Source organism: Beta vulgaris, chromosome 2 (genome assembly GCF_026745355.1).
Source record: "Beta vulgaris subsp. vulgaris cultivar EL10 chromosome 2, EL10.2, whole genome shotgun sequence".
Lineage (NCBI taxonomy): Eukaryota > Viridiplantae > Streptophyta > Magnoliopsida > Caryophyllales > Amaranthaceae > Beta > Beta vulgaris.
In genome coordinates, this window is record NC_079203.1 from 32,727,002 (window position 1) to 32,751,585 (window position 24,584).

The window sequence follows — 24,584 nt, forward strand, 5'->3', positions numbered from 1 at the left end:
ATAAAGTTTCAAAGGAAATAAAAGGTTAAGACATGTAAAATCATGTCGCTTACAAGGTTGAGCAAAGTCCAAAGCATGACTCGATGACAGCACAATTAATAGGAACTTCGATTTCCATTTAAGAGAAACAATTATATTAAGTTAATTAATTTTAATTAATTAAGAAGATTTGAAAAATACCCAGAAAAATGTAGTAGTACTAAGTCCAATCTAAGTAGGAAAGAGAGAGAAAAGAGTTGTTAATAATAATAATAAATCTACGCTAAGAGGTAGCCATATGCTTTCATAAGAGGAGGTCAATAATCAATATGTGTTATAAATCTAAGCTAAGAGGTAGCACAATCATATACCATCATATAAAACCTAAACCCTAACATTGCAAAATCAGATTCTCATAAAATTGAAGAGAAATGAGAAATCAGTGATCATCACCGAATAGGCGGCGAAGGTGAGAAGCGAAGATTCCAGAAGAATTGAGGTCAGAAATGAGCAATGGGTATTATATCAAGTTAGCTATTTTGCAAACTCAAATCCAAGACAATTAAGTATAAAACCAAATTTTTAAAAAGTTAGAAATAAGACTATACTCTCTCTTCCTCCCTCTCCAGTTGACTCTCAATGGCAAGTGATATTAAGAAAATAACTGCTCAAACTCCAGCTGCATCCTTGAGTCCCACTTTATTGACAAATGACAATATTTCCGAGATGGTGCAAGTGCAGCCTTAGTCAATGATAAAAATTCTCAACCTTGTCAGTAGGCTTGCCAACCCTCAAAAATTATTCCCCTCACCATCATCATCTCTACTAACTCTGCCTTCCTCAATCTACAGGAAGATTAAGCTCCTTTGATTCATAATTTTCTCAAAGATTGACAGTTTAAGTAGATAGATTGAAGGATACAGAAGAGACAAAGTGGACAAGAAGCATGGGCTCAGGGAGATTTGTTAGATGTGTCATTGCACAGAACTACATAGCTGCCTAAATGAGTTGAGAAGCAGGGCTAGCTTCTAATCCCAAATAGATCACCTAGCCTTAGCACGCAATACGCATAGGAGGAGAACATACGAATCAACTACTGCACACATATCGACATCCCAATCGCAAAGAAAATCTCTTCAACATTAACTAAACCTCCACAAATATAAGAAAGTGTATTCACTACTTCATTTTGCATATTTCTCATTTCTCTAGTATTATTATAACCACATTATTGAAAGTTTATAATTATGTTATTTATGTTCAAATCACCCTTCTCAACACTTTTATTATCGCCCCTATCAATTGATTTGACGTGGTTGATGCGATTGAGGAGAGAAGAGTGTTCATCTTGAAGAGCAGCCCAAAAAACAAAAATTCCAAAAAAGACGAAAATTCATGCCCAAAAACCAGATCTGGAAACAACATTCATAAAACAAGAAACAACTCAAAATCTCAGAAAAATCAAAAGATGAAAACCGAAAAAACAAAGACAAAAACCCAAAATCGCGAAATTGAAAAATTGAATAACCAAATCGAAAATAAAAACACACAAAATCAAAATCTCATAACCGAAGACTCAAAAATATAAAGAAAAATCGAAAAACAAAAAAATTAAAAAATCTTAGGGAATTCAGATCTAGGAAAAACCGAAAAACCAAGAACAAGAAAACGCAAAATAAATTAAAAAACAAAGAAAATCGAGAAAATACACTACATAATCAACAATCAAAACAAAAAAAAAACAAATTTATTAGTTAAATCTGAGTAGAAATACCTGATTTCGTGAGATCTGAAAGAAAGAGAGGCACCAAAATGTGAGATGAGAGTGAGGAAGAGAGAGAAACGTGAGATGAGAGTGAGGAAGAGAGAGGCGTGGGTTTTGGTCGACTGGAGGTATTTTTTTTTTAATTTATACCTCTTATTTAGCGTCCGCCATTCGGACGGTATATTAAGTAAACGGACGCTAATTAGCGTCAGCTTTAATGAACGGACGCTAAATTTCAGAAATTGGACGCTAATTAGCATATGTCGTTTATCAGACGCTAATATTAAATTTACCGTCCGCTTATATTGTCGGACGCTAAATTCAGACACTAAAAAGGCGGATTATAAAGCTCCAGGTAAAGTATTTGTGATGAGTCGCAATGAAGCTGAACGATCTACCTACGTTATTTCTGGTATTTTTCTATAAACTTCGTTCTTGTTAAAACGTTGTTTGATTCGGGGGAGACTTATTCGTTTGTTTCATCGTCTATCATTAAGAGACTGGGGTTGGTAGATTTTGAGGTGATTGATTTGCCTATTAGTATACTTACTAGAGAGATCATAAGGTGTACTAAGTTGTTTAAAGATTTGCCTCTAAAGATAGGAGATTGTGTATTTTCTTCTGATTTGATATAATTCAATTTGGGAGACCTATATGTCATTCTTAGGAAGAATTGTTTAGGTTTCAACAAGGCCAAGATCGACTGTAAAGCCCAAAAAGTAGTGTTGAGAAGCCCTTTTGGGAAATTGATCTCATATAGACGTTTTGGGAAGTGTAAGAACTTTGGGGTTATCTCTGCAATGCAATTGAGGAAGTTAATGAAGAAGGGGTGTGAGCTATTTTTTTGTAGTGTGCAAGATGTGAGTAAAGAGGTTGGATTGAAGATTCGAGGATGTTCCAATCGTGAATGAGTTTATAATGGTGTATCCGAGTGAGATTTTGGGTATGTCGCGTGCTAGAGCTATTGAGTTCACCATAGACTTAGTTCCTAGAACTACAACTATATATATCTAAGGCACCTTATAGAATGGCACCTCTTTAGATGAGTGAGTTGAAGATGTAATTGCAAGAGTTGCTGGATAAGGGTTACATTAGGCCTATTGCGTCACCTTGGGGAAGCTTTTGTGCTATTTGTGAAGAAGAAAGATGGGAGTATGAGATTACGCATCGATTATAGGAAGTTGGATAATGTCATCATCAAAATAAGTATCTCTTGCAAATATTCTAATTGCCCATTAATCCACCCACTGCTTCTTCCTTACAATATCATACCATCACCAAATACAATGTCTAACACCATACACTTACCTATGCATAAGTATTAGTATATATCTTATTATGTACCATCCTAAAATATCTCAACTAATATTTGACTAATATACAAAGGATACAATATAGTACATAATAAGATATATACTAATAGTGGGTATATTACCCGGTGGGTAGACGAATTATCTTCTGTTGGAGCTTCAAGAGGGATGGCCCAATACTTATGGTATTTGGGTTATTCATTATGTTTTCCTGTTTTAGCCCTATATTAGTGTGCTAGGTTGGATTGTGTTATTAGTCTTATATAATTGTTATATGAAGTATAACCCATACCTACGCATTGTAACGGTTTATGTGAAAAATTGCCTAAGGGATAATTATTGGTTGGGAAACTAGATTAAAACAAGAAAAATAAAGCAAGAGAATATAAGAAATGGTGACGCGAAAAACCACAATGAAGGTGGGTACAAATTACGGGTGCATATGAGACAACTTATCCACTATGGTTCGGGTGAAGTACATTGTATGACCATGTATATGTAGCTATCGCAAATGCAAAAAAATTAGCCTGAATAAATATAATAAAAAATAGAAAAAATTACTTTCAACGGTACCAACTATTAGCGATTTATTTTAAACGGTACCAACTATCGTTTATTCAAAAACAGTACCAACTATTGGGCCTATTTGCAATAAACGGTATATGGTGATACGTGTCACACTCTTACTGGTTCATCTTGGGCCACCTCTTGGGCCACCTCTTGGGCCACCTCCTGGGCCATCTCCTGGGCCATCTCCTGGGCCACCTCTTGGGCCACCTCTTGGGCCACCTCCTGGGCAACCTCCTGGGCCATCTCCTGGGCCACCTCCTCGGCCATCTCCTGGGCCATCTCCTGAGGTAGCTGCTTCACAGCCCACTCATCTACGTACTCCATTATCTGGATCAGACACTCATTCTCCTCAGCTGAAGGTATATATAATTATTATTATACATGTGCTTTATACAAAATATTATCTTATATACAGGCGCCCTATACAAATAATTATCATATTTACATGTGTGTTTTATTCAAATAATATCAATATTACGTGTTGCTGTTAGGACGAGGTTCCATGTCGATTGTATTTGGTAGATCCAACTAGTGGAGAGACTTGTCTAGTGGCAGATGCATATTCTTATGCTTTTGATGAGACCACTACAGTTCATGGGTCTAGAATGATGAATGATCACCTAAAAGTGAAAATTCATCGAATTATAGAGAAATATGGTCATTTGCCACTACCTGTTCCCGTCCCTGCATATGAGATCGACACTACAGCTACTGCTTTGGGTACTTGGGTGCAATGGCCAAAAAATTTAGCACAAATGTTAAGTGATGAGGTAATTGTTCATATAGGCCTCTATTTTTGTAAATATAATAGCTTTCAATTTAAAAATTTCATAATCTTATGTCCGTTTTGAAAAATAATTATTAGGTTACACCGACACCTAAAAAACAGAAAGGGATTTCGGGGGAGGCTGTTAGATCTTCTAGCCAGTTGCATTCATCAGCCGGTTCGGCTTCTCAGTTTAGTCCAGTTATTGACGATCGATCGTTCTTGGACTCCCTTACTGAGGACTGCAGGGAGTTAGCAGATACGCTTGCCCTTGCCGTTGCAGACGATGATGTTGTTGGTGTTACCTTGCCGAGATCCTTGTTCCATTATTTGACAGATGATGACACCGCTTTTCTGACCAAGGAGGATATTGGTCAGTTTTTGAGAGGAGAAATGATTAATATTTCTATTATCCAAGTCTACATGAGGTAACAATAATCAAAGTTATGTTTTTTTTAACATTTAATTATATGGTAGTTGTATTTTTCACATATAGTTTACTTTTGCCAATTTTTAGGGCTACGCAGTCGGACTTGGCTGGATTTGGGGATTCTATTGGACGTGTTTGTTGGATGTGTCACAAAGCACCGTTATGGAGTCGCATTCATCATCGGAGGAGGTAACAAAGTACATTCTGCATGCTATGGTTGGATGCGTCGATGTAAATGCTAGTATCATGTTCGCGCCAATCTTTCAAGAGTAATATTCTTTCTTAATATCTACAAATATTTATTGTTGCATGATATGTGATTTTTCAAGTAATTATTGTTGTTTAATCTTTCAATAGCCAACATTGGATGCTACTTGTCATATGTCCCTTGCCTGGGATAGTTTATCTTTGATTCTGCCAGCTATCAAAACAGCGGAAGTTAAAGCTTAAATTGCCTATGATAGCGTAAGTTGATATATGTTTGATATACTTTATATGAATTGAGATGGTAACATTCCACAATTAAGGACTAAATCAAACAATGTTGTGTTATCTAGTGCTTTTAGGAGGTTTCGGATGAGCGGCCACAAAGTTCGTCGAGAGAAGCTTTTGTGGAAATATGTTGAGGTATGTATTGATCGAATTCTTGATTCAATTTAAAGCTTACTTTATTCTCATTATGCGGTAATTTTTCTCATTTTCTTATAACTTTTGATAAAGTGCCCGCAACAACAAGGAGGCACGGAGTGCGGTTATTTTGTGATGCGGTACATTTTTGACGTACTCGCTTCATATTTTGATTCGTTGGATATGGACAAAGTAAGTTTATATAATTATTCATTTCATATTTAATATATTTTAACTATTTGATGCTAACTTTGGTAAATTATTTTCAGGTTGCTCAAACCTTTACCAAAGATCCTTATACGGAGGATCAAATCAATGAGGTGAAGAATAAGTGGGCAAGATACTTTGTTGATGAGTGCATTGCATAGGTTAGTTAGTTTATGTTAATATTCTTTTTTTTGTTCTAGCTAACTTTAGACGAACATATACATTATTGCAACTTGTACAACCAACTTTGTAGTGATGGATTATCATGATATATAAATATTTTGTTGGATTATTATGGAATTGTATTTATGTTGGTTGGGTTGAATATGATGTTGGTTTGTTGGCTTGAATATTGGATGATGTATGTTGGAGATCATGGTGTGTTTGATGGATTTTTGATTTGCTTGGATGGTGGATTCGGAGATGTTATTGGTTGTTGTACAGGTTAATTAAGTCCCTATTATGGGTTTATCCAATTTACAAACGGAGCTCTGCCGAAATTTATGCAGAATATTTATTAGCATATTGCTGCATAGCTTCATCAAGGTTGCATATATAGCTTCCTCTTCACTAATATAAAACAAAAAAAAATTAAAAAAAAAAGGTAATATTGCTGCGGTTTCTGGCCCAGAACCGCAGCAATATTACTTTTTTTATTATAAAAAAGGTAATATTGCTGCGGTTCTGGGCCAGAAACCGCAGCAATATTACTTTTTTATAATAAAAAAGTAATATTGTTGCGGTTTCTGGCCCAGAACCGCAGCAATATTACCTTTTTGGGCCACCTTATGTCACCACAATTCCTTATATTGCTGCGGTTTGGTAATTAAAACCGCAGCAATATTACGTAATATTGCTGCGGTTTAAAACCGCAGCAATATTATTAATACCTATTGTTGCGCCCTTAATTGCTGCGCGCCCTATTCCGCAGCAATAGGGCACTTTTTAACCGCAGCAAGTAGCCTTTTTTCTACTAATGATATCCCTGTTTTTAAGAACCTTTATTTAAAAGCTAAAAGTGGATAAGACTATCATTCTTAATGGTTAAGAAATCTTGTGGATCATCATCATTCTTAATGGTTAAGAAAGCTTGTGGATAAGCATCATCATTCTTAATGGTTAAGAAAGCTTGTGGATAAGCATCATCATTCTTAATGGTTAAGAAAGTTATGGATAAGCATCATCATTTTTAAGGGTTAAGAAAGCTTGTGGATAAGTACTATCTTCTTATGGTTAAGAAAGGTCAAAGAGGATAAGAACCATCATTCTTATTGCTAAGAAGGCTTTGGAAACCAATAGATAAGTTAGAAAGTCCTTGAGAGCCTTAAACATTAAGATTATGAAAATCGTTTGGAGATTGTTTTATCGGGTAGCAGAACTTCTAGTTAAAGAGCCTTTGGGTTGAATCCGAGCTCAAACCTAACCAAACTTGATATATGACATGCTTGGATGTCTTAAGGTTAAAATGGTCATTTATCCCAAGAATTACGTGGCTCAATAGGTAAATTGCTTACATAGTAAAACCTGGCCAGCTGAAATTACAGCTCAGACCTATCCTCAAAGAAAGCTGCTTAGCAGCTACTTAAGTGTCGATCTCTCAAAGACCTTTTTATGCATGAAAGCCAACACCTTAGGCTAACACCTCAAGCAAGAATCACCCAAAAACTCCAAGAAACCGACCTTGCCCAGAAGAGGTTTCCCTCCCTGGGGTACCGCCAGAACAGACTATAAAAGCCTGTTCTGGTTTTCGTCTCTTTCTCTTATTTCTTCCTCTTGGACACCCACTTTTCTTACATAAACTCTTCTAACATCCATACAAAGTAGTTCAAGCTTTGTTCCAATCTTTAGACCTTAAATCATATAGAAAACCTTGCTGAAAGATCACATAAGTTGTGTAAGTTCAACAGTTTACACCTCTTGTATTTAAGCTTAGTTTTTCATATCTATAAGCTTGTTGAAACTAATCTTTAGCATTTTATACATTCAGGGGAAGCTGTAGGAGTAGTTAACCAAGTGGATTAAGGAATTTGTGGCTTTAAGCATCCTTAGTAAGGTACACACTTAGTTTGGTTTTACCCTAGAGATTTCCATACCTATAGTTAGGTGATTGTTTCTTTCTAGTGTAAAGCATGTCTATGAAATGAATTTACTTATGATGTGTATTTTATTATGTGTATATTGAGTATGTAACATGAGTATAACATGCTAAGGTTCATTAGAGATGTTTTATTTGACCTAAACAACACTTATACACTAAGTAATACGATTATTCTTCTTAATGGAATATGTTTAGTACATGGACTTGTGGATGATTGTGATGATTGAGGTGAAGTTGTTATGTTATTGTTGTTGTGGAGTTGTTGTGGTGAAGTTGTTATTGTTGTTGTTGCTCTGTTGTAGTAGTGTTGTTGGGTTATTGTTGTTCTGTCATTGTGGTTGTGGTGGAGTTTGTAAAGTTGTTGCCTATTGTTGTTGTTGCGCCGTTGTTATGGTTGTTGTTGTAGTTGTGGTGGCTATTGTGGAGTAGTTGTGATGGTTGTGGTAGATTTATTATGTTGTTGTTCTGTTGTTGTGGTGATGTTGTGGTGGGTTATAGTTAAAATAGTTTACTAGTTTGGAAGATGAATTAGTTTGGATATGATTAAAAAGGTTACGATGATGTGTCCAGAGCTAGTATCATGTGGTTTATAGTTTAAGTATATTATCCAAAGTATTCAGTAGAACAATATGGTTCATCTTGTTATTATGATTCAAGAAGTTGGAGTGATAAATTTGGGAATATGATTTACTTAGGTTTGTTATGAACATAGTAGGTGGTGGTTTCTGTTGTTGGTTGTGCTGTTGTATTGTGGTTGTGTTGTTCTGTTATTGTGCTTAATGTTGTGTTATTGGTGTTGGAGTTATTGTTGGTGGTGGAGGTGGTATTATTGTTGTATGTGCTGTTGTTATTATGTTGTTGTTGTATCGTTCTTATTGGATAGTCGTTGTTGATGATGCGAGGGAAGTCATAATCTTAGAATTGGGAGACTGTTATAATTATTGTAGTTGGAGTTGATATGCATGAAGTCGAGTTATGAGTTATGGAATGACTTCGTTAATTTCTATTTACGGGATTCAGTTTGATTAGCATAATGGTTGCGTTAGAAGAAGATAATTAGAATAGTTAAGTTTGGTTATTGATTATTGATGTTACTGTGAGGTGGTTGTTGGAGGATGGCTATGTAGACGTATAGAATTGAAGATGATATGGGAAATCAAGTTATGATGATTGGAGGTTTCGTATAATTGTTATAGAGTTGAGGTAACCTTTAGGTTCAGCAAAATATATTTAAATGCTCCCGTGGGCGTTATATTGAATTTTGGATATCATATATCGTTTGTGGTAATGGCCATGATTATAGATACATCTCTATGAGTTAGTTGTGAATTGCTATTGGATTGTTATAAAAGTATCATTTTGTTCAATTATCGAAATCGTTCGAAAATACTATATTTCTCAAAATATGATTTGGTATGATAATGAGGAAATGATTCAATATGAGTTAAGACCAGATAAGGTCGAATATGGTGTTATGTTATGAGTATTGAGGATTCAAGTATGAATCATTAAATATCTTATTTTATAAATATGAAAGTGAGGCATGAATAGGCACCCCGAGTTAGGGCGGGTAGAGTCCCTAGCTGTTGCCTTCCAGGAAGGGCGAAATCCTGGCGTTATAGGACATGTCCGGGTAAGTCTTGCAAGCATAACAATAAAAGGCTGGGTGACGACCCTCAATAGTTTGGAGACAGCTGGTACTGCGTGGTACCCCTCTCCACTCGCGTTCATGCCAAACGATTTGATTTTGTGAAATATATAACTAGTTGATGTGATTATCTGTTATTATAACTATGTGTTAGTTTTCAAAATACACCTAAACTTGTATTTTCTATTACACAGTGTGTACTCAGCTTTGCTGATGGTGTTGTCATTTCTGTGGCCTGTCACTTGGTGGGTGGCAGAGTCAAACATTGTTGCAGGTTTGGTGTTGTGAGCTCAGGATTCTGAAGTGAAGCAAGATAAAGATGTCGTCGTAGCTTATGGATTGAGTTTGTATTTTAGATAGTCAATTATGGAATAGTTTTGATATATTTCGTTGTATACAATATTTGGGAATATTAGTCGAGATATCGGTGTAATTGAAGTCTTATATAAAGGATTTTGTTTTGTGGCCAATAACCCACAGGTTCAGGATCGTTTTAGGTTATGTTTCCGCTGCGAGTAAATGTTTAATTCGAGGTTTATTAAGCATTAATTGTGATTAGTAAATCTTAAGTGTGTTTACCTAGCAGCTCGGGAAAATGGGCTGTTACAAAGATGCCCTAAGCAGCGATGCGAAAGATCATAAGATAAAGCAGTAAATGACACCGGTGATGAAACTGGTGCATGAGTGGTAGTGATGAGAGGATATAGATCACACGCTATCACATCTCATTATAAGAGTCCCTATCCGAAGGTCCTTCATAGAAAATCCAAAGGGATCAAACTCTTCAGAAACTGATTATCAGTAGTAAAGCGACGAACAGAGACAAGATTCTTGACAAGTTGAGGTGCATGAAGTACATTTTGAAGCATGAGTGGTGAATGAGGGGAGGGAAGGGTAGAGTGACTAGAGCCAAGAATAGGAATATTGTGATCACTACCAACCATAATATGACGATTAGTACTGTGCAAAGATGAGAGAGTACCTGGATTGGAAGTTATATGAGATGTCAAGCCTGTGTCCATGTATCAGTTGTCATCGAGGGGGAGAAAGAGACATGGTATGCATAGCGGTTATGATGTCCGTTGGAGCATACTCGACGTTGGAAGGGGCTTGAACATGGTAGGACTAAGCGGTGGGGTGCGGACCAAGAACTCCAGGACCACGGGGTGGGGTCTGTCGAGTGGGATAAGGGCATGGTGGTGGATAATAGGGGCCAGAAGGACCCCAGTAGCCCCGCGAGGCTTGAGACCAAGGCAACGAAGGACCCCACAGCTGCTGCTGCCAGGAGTTATTGTTGTTGTTGTTGGAATTACCATGATCATTATTTTGGCGACCCCGACCACGTCCGGGCTGCTTGTGGCGACCACCCCTATCATTGGTGCGGTGAGAATTCCGGTGATTGTGACGATGAGAATTTCCACCCCCATGGTTGTGAGACGGAGGAGAGGAGGAATCATCATTGTTTGTGCAAACTGTGAGAGCAGTGGCGTCGGCAACAACATCTTATTCGGCAAGATGGTTCCGGCGAGTCTCCTCAAGCACAAGACGAGACCGCGCTTGATAGAAGGGATGGAAGGGTTCACTTTGTTCAATGAACGTGGCCACGGTTTGTTAGGCAGGATTAAGTCCTTTGCCAAGTTGAAGGACTAACCGAGAATCCGAGACCGGCAAGCTGTCATTGGCGAGTTGATCGGCCAATGATTTGAGGGCCTGGCAATAGGCCAAAACATTAGAAAAATTTGCCAAGGAGGTTTTGGTGAACTGATCTTCGAGGTATATGGCGCGAGAATTTTTGTTATCTTGGAAGATATCACGGAGCCGGTTCCATGCTTCCATGGCCGTTTGATCAGGGGAGACGATGGTGTGGAGGAGATCAGGGGAGATAGTGGAATAAATCCACGTAAGAACCGTGGCATCAACATGGTTCCATTCGGTTTGGTCATTTTCTGTGGTGGTGGTGGTTTTATCAGTGTTGGTGGGAGGGATAATGTGATCAAGGACTTGGAAAGATTTTGCTATGACCTTGAACAACTCGGCCCAAGTGGAGTACAACCCTTTTTCTATCTCAAGATTGATGGGGAGATATGTCTTGATGTTGCTCACTGCCTGAGCAGGATGAATGAGCTTCTTAGAGTCGGGTATGGCGGCCGAGAGCAGCGGAAGGGAGATGTAGAAGATGACAGCAGAGAAGGAAGAAGAAGAGAGAGAACCCTAGCCTAGCCTGATACCATATAGGATTTAATTCTCCTTTCCATATCAAGTGTTGGGTTAACAATATATATACAACATAATATGATCCAAACCATCCTAAATATCTTAACTAATCTTTGACTAATATACAAAGGATACAATACAGTACACTAGCTTTTTTTGCACGCGATGCGTGCGTAAATTATTTTGGCGATTATTATTAATTTTCATCTAAATGTAATTTTGAAGGATATAATTTACAATCATCATTAGTTCTAATTAAATATCATGTAGTGTAAATACAAAATATAAAAATTACTTGATGAAGAAGTTGTTTTATTGGTATTTATATTACTTGTTAATGAATGTTGGTATATTTTTATTGCATTTCAAAGTTTAGGTAAAATTAAAATTTTATGTCTTTAGTTTTGTGATTGATTTGAAAACTGTTTTAGTTATGTTAATTTGTTCTTCAATCATAAACTTTTTTTTTTCAATACACATATTTTTATGAAAGTTTATTTTAGTTACTTTGAACTTCTTTTGATATACATATTTTAAATTAGGAAGGGCTATGATTGAGGTAAATCTCAAAATCTTAATAGGTAATATTTTTTATTGAATGAAGGATTAAAAAGTCTTTTAAAAAAGAGACACCATAGCTCCCCCTTGGCTTATACTCCCTCCATCTCATAATATAGTGCTTGCATTCCTCTTTGGGTGTCTCAAAATGTTGTGCCTATTTCTTATTTATTAATTTGTTTGGACTAAATTATCCTTCATTTTTACATAAAACTTTCCAAAATATCCCTACTTTCTTTTAAATATGTGCCCCCTATTTATTGTTTTACACCATTCCAAGGTATATTTATTGCTCTTTCATTTTATTTTAAAGGAAAAAGAAGAAAAAAAACTATTTCCAAGACAAAAATACCCAATAAATATTTACTTAAATATATATTTTTGTGAAATCCTTAAAACTCTTCCATTTTCCTTAATTCTTGTGAAAAATGAGAAGTTAGCACTATATTATGGGACGGAGGGAGTATAATAGAGATAATAAGATATATACTAATACCCACCACTAATAAAGAGCAATGGTAAGTGCTCAGTGGCGGATCCAGGAATCTGAGAATAGTTGGTCACACTCTAGGTAGCACGAAAACGAATAAAGGGACGGCCGGATTGGTATAGGGATGGAAAACCTCAAAATTAAAATTTTAAAAATGGGTACGACATAAATTCAGCTAAAAGAAAAAAACAACAACTTAACTTGCATTTGCAGAACCAAGGCTAACACCATATGCTAGTTACAATTGCTCTAAACTTGCAATGTACACGATTCCAAGTGAAATCTTTTTATCTCCACAAATAATCACATCAAACTATTAATGTATCAACAAAAATCACAAAATACTCCCAATATCAGAGCATAGCCACAACATGAAAAGGCCAAAAATCATAAGAAAAGGATAGCAAACAACAAAGTATAGAATTATAAGCAAGAGACGGATCAAAAATACGACGAAAATAAGCAAGTCTGAGATAAGCTCCACCACACCTGCCATAAAAAAATTCAATCAACAACTACATCTTTCTTTCTCTGTCGGCCTATACATCATGATAATATATTTGTCATAGATTATCCATGATAATATATTTGCCACAAAGTTATCCATGACATCTAAATCTTACGCAATATCGTGAATTCATGAGGTCCTCGTTCAATTTTAGAATTACTATATGAGCAAATTAATTTATATCAGACTAAAAAGGTACCGAACCGACATCATTTTTTCTTCAGATTCTTATCAATGGTGTCACCATGGCTGTTGAATTGAAGTGAAAAGAGATGGATTTTTCGATAGAATAGTTGTGAAATTTCAAATATTTTCTTTAGAATAACCAAACCAAACTTCAAATACAACAAATCGAAGCATTAATTGAGCGAAAAATCAATGAAAATCTAATGCAAAATCAGAACCCTAAATCCATGAAACTGAAATTTTGACAAGGCCTCCAATTCATTCAATAAAATCAACAACCAAATCAATTAATTTAACAACAAATCCAAGAATTCTAGAATCAAAATCATCTAATTTCAAAAAAATTACGTAAAACGAAAAACCTAACCTGTAAAAAAAAGGAGATTCAAGAGGACAATTCGAAGAAGAAGAATTTCGCGAGTTTCACCAATCACCGATTCACCATAGTTACGACACCAACCCGGCAACACACGAGTTTTTCCCCAAATTCTAGGGTTTTGAATGATAATTTTTTTATCTCTGAAAAATGCAAAACGGGTATCAATTGGTAGATCAAGGCGAGATGATAATTTTAGTTGAAGATTTGAAAGAAAAAGGATATTCATGTAAACAAAATTCAAGAATTTTAGTTAACAACTTGAGGTTGAAGGAGAGAGGAAGAGAAAGAGACGTGAGAGAGAGAAAGGGGGCAACGTTTGATTTTTTTTGGTCAGTGAATGAGAGAGTTTTAATTTTTTTTTTTTCCAAAATAATAGTTGGTCAGGTGACCAACAGGGACCACGTGTAGCTCCGCCACTGTAAGTGCTGATAATGGAATCCAACTCACATGATTAATAATATTTTGGGGTTTTATTAGTAACGGATAAATTACCCACCGAGTAGATGTAGCAATGTCCAGCTCGAACCTATATTGCTTCATCCGAGACCCGACTCACTAACCGGACAACAAAAACCTTGCACTAGATCATTTGGAGCGCCAAATTCAAACCATACCAAGTTCCCAACACAATCACATGTGGATAGGCTTCAGTGGGACCACGCAAGCTCAACAACAGGCGCTGCTGGCGCAACAGTGATTACAACTAATATCAGCTTATCATCTTCCCGACACTATTGCTTTTGTTGTCCCAACAACGCGTTTTCCGCTCCTGAAAACGCCACCCTTTTCAAAAACAAACAAATTAAGCTGTCTTTTGGAAATTTCAAGGAAAAATCCTCCTCCTCCATCACCGCTACTCCATTTCTCTCACTCAATCTATGTACTTTATTGTCCTTTCATGGTGCTTTGATTGCGTCAAAATATTAGTCACCCAATTCACTTATTACGTCTTTTTCAACTGTTGTGATTCTCTCTTACTAAATTCATTTCACTCACTCAACCAATTCAACTACTGTGCTGTCGCTTTCTTGAACTAATATTCACCCTCAATCTCAATTCTTCAATCGATCGAATGGTTCAATAAATTGCTTCAAATTTGAAACCTTCATATTTATATTCTAAGAAATCTGAAAACTACCCAGCTCGAATTTTGCTTGATTTCTGTTGAATTTGGTTTCATTTATTGAAAATTAGATTGTTTTAGGAATTGGGCTGCTCTTGGAATTGATTTTTATGGTGATCATGTGTTTTTTAAAGTCCAAATTTCATTTCTGGTTGTTGTTTGCTTTGTGTTTGATAAAATGTTCCTTAGAATTTGACCCAGATGATAATCATCTCATAAATTGTGGATCACCCACTAATGCTTCAGTGGGTAATCGGGTTTTTTTGGGTGATTCTAGTGTGAATTCTAGTATTGTTCTTTCAACTCCTCATACAATTTGGGCTAACACAAGCTCAAATTCAATCCCATTTTCATATTCTTCAGACCTTTATAAAACTGCCCAAATCTTTACTGGTAGCTCCAACTACACCTTTTCTGTATCCAAACATGGCCGCCATTGGGTTCGCCTTCATTTCTTCCCCTTTGTATACCAGAACTACAATCTGAGCCATGCCCACTTTTCAGTTTCAGCGTTGAATTTCACCCTTTTGCGGAATTTCCAATCACAGGAAGATATTCCTGTGATTAAAGAGTTTTGTCTGAACATAACATCAGATAAATTTGCTCTCATTATCACTCCATCATCCAAATCTTTTGCGTTCCTGAATGCATTGGAAGTTGTTTCTGTTCCTGATGAACTTATCCCTGATAGTGTTAAGACTATTGACCCTCCTGGTTCTAGTGAAAACCTTGTGCACCAAGCCTTAGAGACAGTCTTTAGAGTGAATATGGGGAATGTCACGGTTGACCCTCGAAACGATACTCTCTCCCGACAGTGGATACCTGATGGTTCCTTTCTAAGATCACACAATCTGGTTCAGTTTTTGTCGCAGCCGCGAACTGTTAATTACACAGAAGGTGGGACAACCAAAGAGATTGCTCCTCCTTCAGTTTATGGAACTGCCAGTAAGTTGAACTCTGAACTTGATCCTACATTGAATGTTAATCTCACTTGGTATTTCGATGTTGATCCGGGTTTTAAGTATCTGGTTCGATTTCATTTCTGTGATATAATTAGCAAGTCATCAGGTCAGCTGATGTTTAATGTTTATATCAACTCTTGGTATGCTTATAAACATCTTGATCTTAGTAGGGTAACATCAAATAAGCTGGCCTCTCCCTATTATCTAGATGTTTTGATGAGGGAAAGTCATAGTAATATGCTCTCTGTGAGTGTTGGGACTTCTAGTGATGCTAGTGTTTACCCCAATGCCTTGCTCAATGGGCTAGAGATTATTAAACTTAGTAATTCGAGGGGATTGTTGGATGTTGATCCTGAATCTTTGAAGTCACGTTCGAAGGTCAAAGCTGGTCTGATAGCTGGTATAGCTGTTGGGGTTGTGTTTGTAATTTTGATTCTGGCTTCAGCTTTCTTCCTGGTAGTCAGAAGGAGAAAGCGGACACAATGTGATGTATATGGAAACAAAGTAGATGGAACCCCCGAATCTGGTTACCAATTCTCTCTTGCTGCCATTCGGAAGGCAACTGATAACTTTAATGAAAGCTTGGTCATTGGAGTGGGAGGGTTTGGAAAGGTGTACAAAGGGGTGTTCGAGGACAATAGAGAGGTTGCTATTAAGAGGGGAAATTCTGATTCCCAACAGGGCCTTAATGAATTCCGGACTGAAATTGAAATGCTATCACACTTCCGTCATCGCCATTTGGTGGCTCTCATTGGGTACTGTGATGAGCAGAACGAAATGATATTGATATACGAGTACATGGAAAAGGGGACGCTTAAGAGCCACTTATATGGCTCAGATAATCCTAGCTTGAGCTGGAAACAGAGACTTGAGATATGCATTGGTTCAGCAAGAGGTCTTCATTATCTTCATACAGGTTCTGCGAAGGCCGTCATCCATCGCGATGTGAAGTCAGCAAACATACTGCTAGATGAGAACCTCATGGCTAAAGTTGCAGATTTTGGTCTATCAAAAGCTGGTCCTGATATAGACAAGACACACGTCACCACTGCAGTGAAAGGAAGTTTCGGGTACCTAGATCCAGAGTATCTCATAAGACAACAGTTAACTGAAAAGTCAGATGTTTACTCCTTTGGTGTTGTCCTGTTTGAGGTTCTCTGTGGAAGGCCTGTAATCGACCCATCACTTCCTCGTGAGATGGTGAATTTGGTTGAATGGGCAACAAAGTTACAAAAGAAAGGAGAAGTGGAGAAAATTATTGATCCAAATCTTGCTGATCAAATAAAAGTAGAGTCTTTGAATAAGTTTCTAGAGACAGCTGAAAAGTGCTTGGCTGAATGTGGTTTAGATCGCCCTACAATGGGAGAGGTGTTGTGGAATTTAGAATATGCGCTGCAACTTCAGGAAGATGAAGCCCCGTCAATTGAAAGTGATGACGTCTCGTTGCAAATTGATGATGCTCGACCACTACAAACTCTTCCTTCAACCAGGCAATATAGCTTGGGAAGTGCAGGAGATATTGTTGACATTTCAATGAATACAGTTTTCTCACAAATGAGAAATGGAAACTTGAAGTAGTAGTAGTCGTGCTAATTTTCGCTCCAGTATTCTTTCAAATTGCACAGTAATTTGTTGTTGTACATAAACATATAGGATTCGGTTTGGTTCAATTCATTCTTTAATGTCTTTTTCATTAGCTACAAATTAAGAGTTGATGCAGGCGATTTTCTGCACAGAAGCATTATTCATTGTGTTCGTCATACTCATACACACTGGTTACATGATTTTACCGAAATGCATTTTGTTCTTCGTGATGCCTATCTCTACTATAGACTTACAGTGTGTTTGGTTCATTTTTAGTAAAGGAAAGAAAGGGAAGAGAAAGGAAGGGAAGAGAAAAGAAAAGAATGGAAGAGAAAGGAAAAAAACCTTAATTTCCAATGTTTGGTATAAATTTTCTCTTTCCTTTCGAATTCCCCCGCTTTTGGGAGGAAAAGAATGTGAAATTTTATTAAAGAATCTTTCCTTCCAATTCCTCCCATTTCCTTTCACTTAATTTTTTTTCAATGAACCAAACATTGGAAAGTAATAAATTTCTTTCCACTTCCTTTCTTTTCCTTCCAAATTCCTTCTACCAAACAAACTGTTAGGGCTGTGCACATTAGGACCGGGAACGGACCGGAAAATTTAGGTCTGGTTTCCGGTCCATGAAAATTTGGATTTCGGGTTTTCGGCCCAGATCGGAATGGACCAGAAATTATTTTTTGTAAAAATAGCTTTAAAGCTTAAAAAAAAGTTTAAAACTTAGGAAAGTTAGAAAGTTAAAATCTATCTTTATTGCTTTTAGAATTATTAGTTTTTAACTTATCGAATTTATAAACATGTTTAAACCTAAGCAAAGAAGATTTTTTTTTCATAAAAAAATACAAATTCTGGTCCAACCAGTCCAAAGGTCCAAAAAAATTCAAATTTCGGTCCTCCGATTCGGTCCGCTCCTAGATTGGTGCACACCCCTAATTATACCACATCCGTTTCTAATTAATCTAGACACTTTACTTTGGGGGGAATCAAGGAAAAAGTACAAAAGTATGAGAGATAAACTAAAAAGGTGGAGAGAAAAACTGAAAAGTGAGGAAAAAAAAACTAGAAAAAAGGGTTAAGATATTAAAAAGTGGATAACATGATTGGAAAAATAGGAGAAAGTAAATGTGATATATTACCAAAATAATAAAAAAAAGCAACAGTGTGTGACTTAAAAAGAAAAAGACGGAAAAAAATGTGTAGATTAAAAAGAAATAAAGGTACTACTCCCTCCGTTTCATTTTAATTGTCACACTTTGATAGTTTACACTATTCACAAATTTCACTTTGACCATCATTTGTGATTTATACGCGGATGAAAATACAGTCATGTGGGATCTTGTTAGATTCATCATAACATGTATTTTATTAATATGTACTTTTTATAATTTTTACAAATACAAAACTAAAGATATATGTCCTCAAAATTTTGCAGTGACATGTGTGAAAAGTATAAGTGTATAGATTAACATGAATCGCAGAGAGTATAAGACTTTGGTGTCCACCTAAATTGTCGAGATTACCCCACAACAAAACAAGATTACAAAATTTACCACAATATAAATTAAAGTCCTTTGGTTTTTTTTATATAAAAAAAAGGAAAATCCATCCTAAACACTGGAGTTAACTACCTAATAAGGACCTAAACTATGATGATTTTTTCTAACAAGGACCTCAACAATTTTTTTGATCTACTAAGGACCTCAAATTAACCATGGTTACATTTTCCATCCAATAGGTTACATTTTCCATCCAATTTTATTAACTTTGTTATTTTTTGTTTAAAAATTTGAAAAGGCCCCACCAACTCAGTTATTCTTTATCGCTCTCCATTTTCCTCCTAATTTGACATTAACTCTTTTTTCATAAAACTATGAGTATTTTTGTCAAATTGGTACTTTGAGATACATTCTTTAATCATATGATCATTTTTTTTTTTAAAAAAAGAAGATAAAATTTTGAAAAATACCGTTATACCAGTATCACTATTTTTTAAAAATGCCCACATTGCGAGAGGATACATTTTACGGTTTTTTCACCATATACCCCTGACAAATTTTTTTTTGCACCGTATACCCTTTCAAGTTTTCAAATTCACCATATACCCCTCACTTTTCGAAAAATACATCAACTTACCCTTTTGACTAACGGTGTTAGACTTCCGTTAGTCATTAGGCCCTAATCCTACTTAACTAACCTAAATCATTCAAACACTAATCCTAACCCTAACCCTAATCTAATACACTAACATCCCTTTTAGGATAATTATTGAAGATCTTGTATCCCCTTGGGCCCACTGCCACATCCCTCTGAGAACCATCCCCTCACCCCTTGGGCCCACTGCCACGTCCCTCTGAGAACCATCCCCCACCCTTTGGGCCCACTGCCACGTTACCCCCCACCCCCTCACCTCCTTACCACCCCCATCCCCTTCTCCCAGTGACCCCCCTCCCCTTCCCCCGCTGACCTCCCCTCACCACCAACGCCTCGCCACCACCATCCCGTCACCACCACCTTCCCTCCCTTAACCCCGCTGACCCTGTTTTGTACTCCCTCTCCCCTACCTCGAGCTTCGGTAATCGTACACCCCCTCCCCCAAACCTCCGACAGATTGTGGCAGAAAGTGAGCTGTGCAGCCGACAGCGGCAGAGCAAAGCGCGGCAAAGCGCGCAGACGGCATCAAAACGGCGCGAGAAATGCCCAGCAGAGGGGAGGAGAGAGAAAGAGCGGAGGGGAAAAGACGTGTGCGAACAGTCTCGAGGGTGGCGGTCCGATGGTGTCAGGCGTGGTGTTGGTGACGGGGTGGTGGTGAGTGGGTCAGCGAGGGAAGGGGATGGGGAGGGGGTGGGGTTGTCGGGGAAAGGGGAGGGCTTGCCGGCGAAAAGGGAGGGGGTTGCAGCTGGGGTGGGAGAAGGGGAGGGGTGGTGGGTGGGTGGTTCTCGAAAATCCGGTGGGATGGAGTGGGGGTCAGGTGGTTCTCAAAAATCCGCTGGGATGGGGTGGGGTGCGAAAATCCGGTCAGGGTTGGGGGTCAGGTGGTGGTGGTCAGGTGGTGGTGGGTCAGGTGGTGGTGGGTTAGGGGGTGATGCTGGTTAGGGTGGGTTAGGGGGGGTGGGTTGTGGGCTGGAGATGGGTTAGGGATGGGGTGGTGGGCTGGGGATAAGGGTGGGTAAGGGCTAGTGGGCTTTTAGGGTTAGGTTTTTTAGTTAGTTAGGTTTAGGGCTAAGAGTTAGTATTAGGGTTTAGAGTTTAGGGTAGTTAATTAGGATTAGGAGAGGATTAGGGCCTAATGACTAACGGAAGTCTAACACCGTTAGTCAAAAGGGTAAGTTGATGTATTTTTCGAAAAGTGAGGGGTATATGGTGAATTTGGAAAGTTGAAAGGGTATACGGTGCAAAAAAAAATTTGTCAGGGGTATATGGTGAAAAAACCGTACATTTTAAAATTTGCACTATCAATGGAAAAAATTAGGCTAAAGAGGAAAATTTTTTAACTTTAGAATAAATTTTGGATTTGTAAAGATAATGGTGGATAAGAGCTACGACCTACACAAACATGATATATTTTAAGAGAGAGACAAAGAGTTGGACGGTTGTGTAGGATCTGATTAGTAATTACCAAATGAGTATTTTAAAATATAGCTTCTCGCAATATGGGCATTTAAAAAACATAATGATACAAAGTAAGGGTATTTTTCAAAAAATCATCTTACCATACGAGAATTTAAAAGAAATCACTAGGGTATGTTTTATTTAATAAATTTCTTTTGACAATATGAACCACTATTTTGACTAGATTGCAATACATGTTCTTATTTTTCTTTATATTTCTGTATTTTCTTTCTTTTACCCCTTATTTTTTACCCTTTATCCCGCTTTTGTGAATAGTTGTGGCATGAATTCATTAACTAGTGACCCGAGACTTTTTATTAGTGTCTGAGAGAGAAAAGAGAAAAAAGGTAAAGAATTGAGAGAGATGTAATTATCGATTCTTTAGAGTTCTTCTGAGACAATTACTCTAAGAATATATAAGATGTAAATAGAGGTGAATATATAACATTAGCTAAAGGGCTATATAACATTAGCTAAAGGGCTTATATGGTCAATGAAGATTTATTAAATACTTATAAGTAGTCCAAATTTTAAGAAATACTCATATGATTAAAGAAAATCTTTGAAAATACACACATGCGATAATTTTTTAAAATATGCTCATGTGATCAAATAATGTATCTTAAAGTACCAATTTGATAAAAATACTCATAGTTTAATGGAAAAAAAAAAGTTAAAGTCAAATTAAGAGGAATATGGAAAGAGATAAAGAATAATTGAGTTGGTGGGGCCATTTCAATTTTTTAAAACAAAAAGAAAAAAAAGTTAATAATATTGGATAGAAAATGTAACCATAGTAGATATGAGGTCCTTAGTAGATCAAAAAAATTGTTGAGGTCCTTGTTGGAAAAAACTCTCATACTTTAGGTCCTTACTAGGTAGTTAACTCCTAAACACTGCTTCTCTTCCCACTTTCCATCTGTGCATACTTCTTTTTGCTCTCAACAATTGTACTCTCAGATCTTCTCTTGCTAATTCTTCCTCCCTCCTTTTTTTACTTTTAATTTCTCTTGCTACATTTTCTTTAATATTTTTGGTAAATTACAGTTTAAGGTTTTGTAAAGGTTTTTTCTTTAAATAATTTTTAACAGATTTACGTTTCAAAATATTTGTACCAAAAATAAAAGTTTAAGATTTTTGAACCATTTCTGGAATTTCCTCAATTTTTAACCAGTTTCAATTTATCACCATTTTTAAAATTTCCACTACTACATTTCCTCTAAAAATTTAAGATTAGTTAAACCATTTATGGAATTTCCTGGCGATAAATTGAAAGTAAAAAAAGAAGGGAGGAAGAATTACCAAGAGAAGATATGAGAGTACAATTGTTGAGAAGAAAAAAAGTTTTAAGACAAATTTTGTAATGGAAAAATTGATGGGAACAGTCTCAATTATGAGCGTTCTTTCATTTTTGGTCTTAACTAACGTTTATTTCTGGGTGATTCTAACTTTGCTCATTTTTTCTATTTTTTGTCCTTATTACAGGCAACCGGTTGAGTGAGTCAACCCTAATTTTTTTCAATTGAACTTGTCAGACGGGTTTATTTCCCTCCATCGTTTCACGAAAGTAACTGTTGTGTTATTTACTCTTTTTCCCTCTGCAACACACTCTGCTCACCTTCCCCTCTTCAAATTCCTCTCTCTATCATCTGCCATTGAAGCTTGGAGTGAGAAATTGCGGTTGTGAGTTCACCATTTTTGAAGCTTTTCTCTTTTTCACCACTGCCATTGTAGCTGGAAAGTAATTAGGGAGGCATAATTCGAAGCTTTGGGTAGGTAATTCAAAATCCTCCCCCACTTTCTTTGTTTTTAGTTTTTTTTTTTTAATTTCTTTAGTTTTTATTTTGATTGGAATTGTTGGTTTGTGTGTGGTTTGTCTTCATGGTAAAAGAATTTCAAAAATTTTCAATTTTTTTTTTCAAAAGCCTTGATTTTTCTATAAATTGTTTGGAATTGTTTCTTGTTACTATTGTTGTGTTACGATATTGCTTAATTAGTTGTTCTATTTTGCATAGGTTATGCTATTATGGATGATTCTATGACTCCAAGGTTTTTCCATGGAGGTAGTTTTAAGAGGCATAAAATAGGGCCTTTAGAGTATGTTGGTGGTCAGGGTAGGACTTTTCAGGTTGATCTAGATGAACTATGTTGGTGGTATTTTGGTGAAAAAATGTGTGGGCCGGGGTATATTTCCATTTATGAGATATATTACTTGTCCCTGGATAGAGCTTGGATGAAGGGTTGAGGAGGGTGTATGTTGACAAAGAGGTTCTTGTCATGGCTGAGATTGCAAATATAAAAAGAGGTCTGTTGATTTATTTGTCAAACATGGGATTGATCAGTCTAATGTTATTTTGTCATTAGAGGGAGAATGTAGTCCAAAACAAGTGAGGTTTGTGCTGATTTAGGTACAACTAGTGAGGAGGACACTTTTGTTTTTGGCATTCCTAAACCCAAAGGAAAGGTAAAAGTAGAAGTCCACCTAAGAGCAGTCCTAGGCTAAGTGGTAAATCTAGTGAAAGTGTTTATTATACCCCCAGATGAGTTCTACTTAAAAACCCTAGAGTCAACACCCATAAATACAAGCATAATTGCTGCTTCTCCCCCCTTCAAACACATCTTCAACTGCTATTATTCCCTCTTTTTCAGCTGCTGCTCCTTTGCATTCTTCATCTGCTGCTCCTCCCCCTTCAACACATACTGTTCCCCCCTGCAAACACAACAACACATATTGTTCCTCCCCATGCAAACACAACAACACCTACTATTCCTCCCTCTCCAAACACAGCAACACCTACTGTTCCTCCCCCTCTAAACACAACATTACCTATTGTTCCTCCCTCTACAGACACAACAACACCTCATGTTCCTCCCCTTCAACACCTGTTGTTCACCCATCTTTAGAAGCACCTCCTCCTTCCCCTTCAAAAACAAAACTAGGCAAATCAAACTTAGAACAACCTGGGAGCAACTGCACACCAAATCCATCATATTACTTTGACTATGATGATAGATCAGAGAGTCCAATACCCTATGACCAGTTATTTGAAGATGAAGATGCTTCAAAGAAGTCTGATGTAGTGTATGAGCCTCTAAATCTGATGAATCAGACATACATTTGAGTGACCTAGATCTAGTAGAAGAGGGTGTAGAAACAGATGAAGAGGGGGATCGAGATGACCAATTACTACATCATGCTGAGGTTGATGAGAGTAGTGATGATGAATTAAGAACAGTAAGGGAGAGAGTTCAAGGTTGTACAAGCAAGTTATTTGAACTTGCACAGGAGTTGCAAAAGGAGGCAACATTAGGTAGATTAGGTACTTCCACTACATGGGTCATATCATGGGGGAATACAGTAGATGCTGAGGTACAAAACACTGGTGTTGTGAGTGAATATGAAACAAGTGATGGTGAAGAACTAACACCAGGGGAGAGTGATGAGGAAGGGGAGAGTGTGAGAAGGAGGAGACAAAGGAGAGTGATTGTTAGTGAGAATACTGATTTCACAAACTTTGAGTGGAAGGTGGGATTAAGGTTTCCTGAAAAGGAAGATTTTAGGAGGGATGGT

At 37.0% G+C, this 24,584-nt stretch overlaps 1 protein-coding gene and 2 long non-coding RNA genes across 3 annotated transcripts; all 3 read left to right on the top strand.

Moving 5' to 3' along the window:
- The first annotated feature begins 3,882 nt into the window (after window positions 1–3,882).
- On the top strand, window positions 3,883–4,585 carry LOC130590608 (uncharacterized). The gene is made up of 3 exons (XR_008968454.1): window positions 3,883–3,983; window positions 4,116–4,394; window positions 4,518–4,585. It is a non-coding gene; the product is annotated as an uncharacterized LOC130590608 (long non-coding RNA).
- A 662-nt stretch (window positions 4,586–5,247) lies between these two features.
- Window positions 5,248–5,619, top strand: LOC104884418 (uncharacterized). The gene is made up of 3 exons (XR_008968455.1): window positions 5,248–5,285; window positions 5,378–5,447; window positions 5,541–5,619. It is a non-coding gene; the product is annotated as an uncharacterized LOC104884418 (long non-coding RNA).
- An 8,272-nt stretch (window positions 5,620–13,891) lies between these two features.
- LOC104886921 (probable receptor-like protein kinase At5g59700) lies at window positions 13,892–17,568 on the top strand. Its single transcript, XM_010671476.4, has one exon. It carries the CDS (start codon window positions 14,969–14,971, stop codon window positions 17,396–17,398), a length of 2,430 nt encoding a protein of 809 aa, XP_010669778.2. The 5' UTR covers window positions 13,892–14,968; the 3' UTR covers window positions 17,399–17,568.
- The last annotated feature ends 7,016 nt before the right edge of the window (window positions 17,569–24,584 follow it).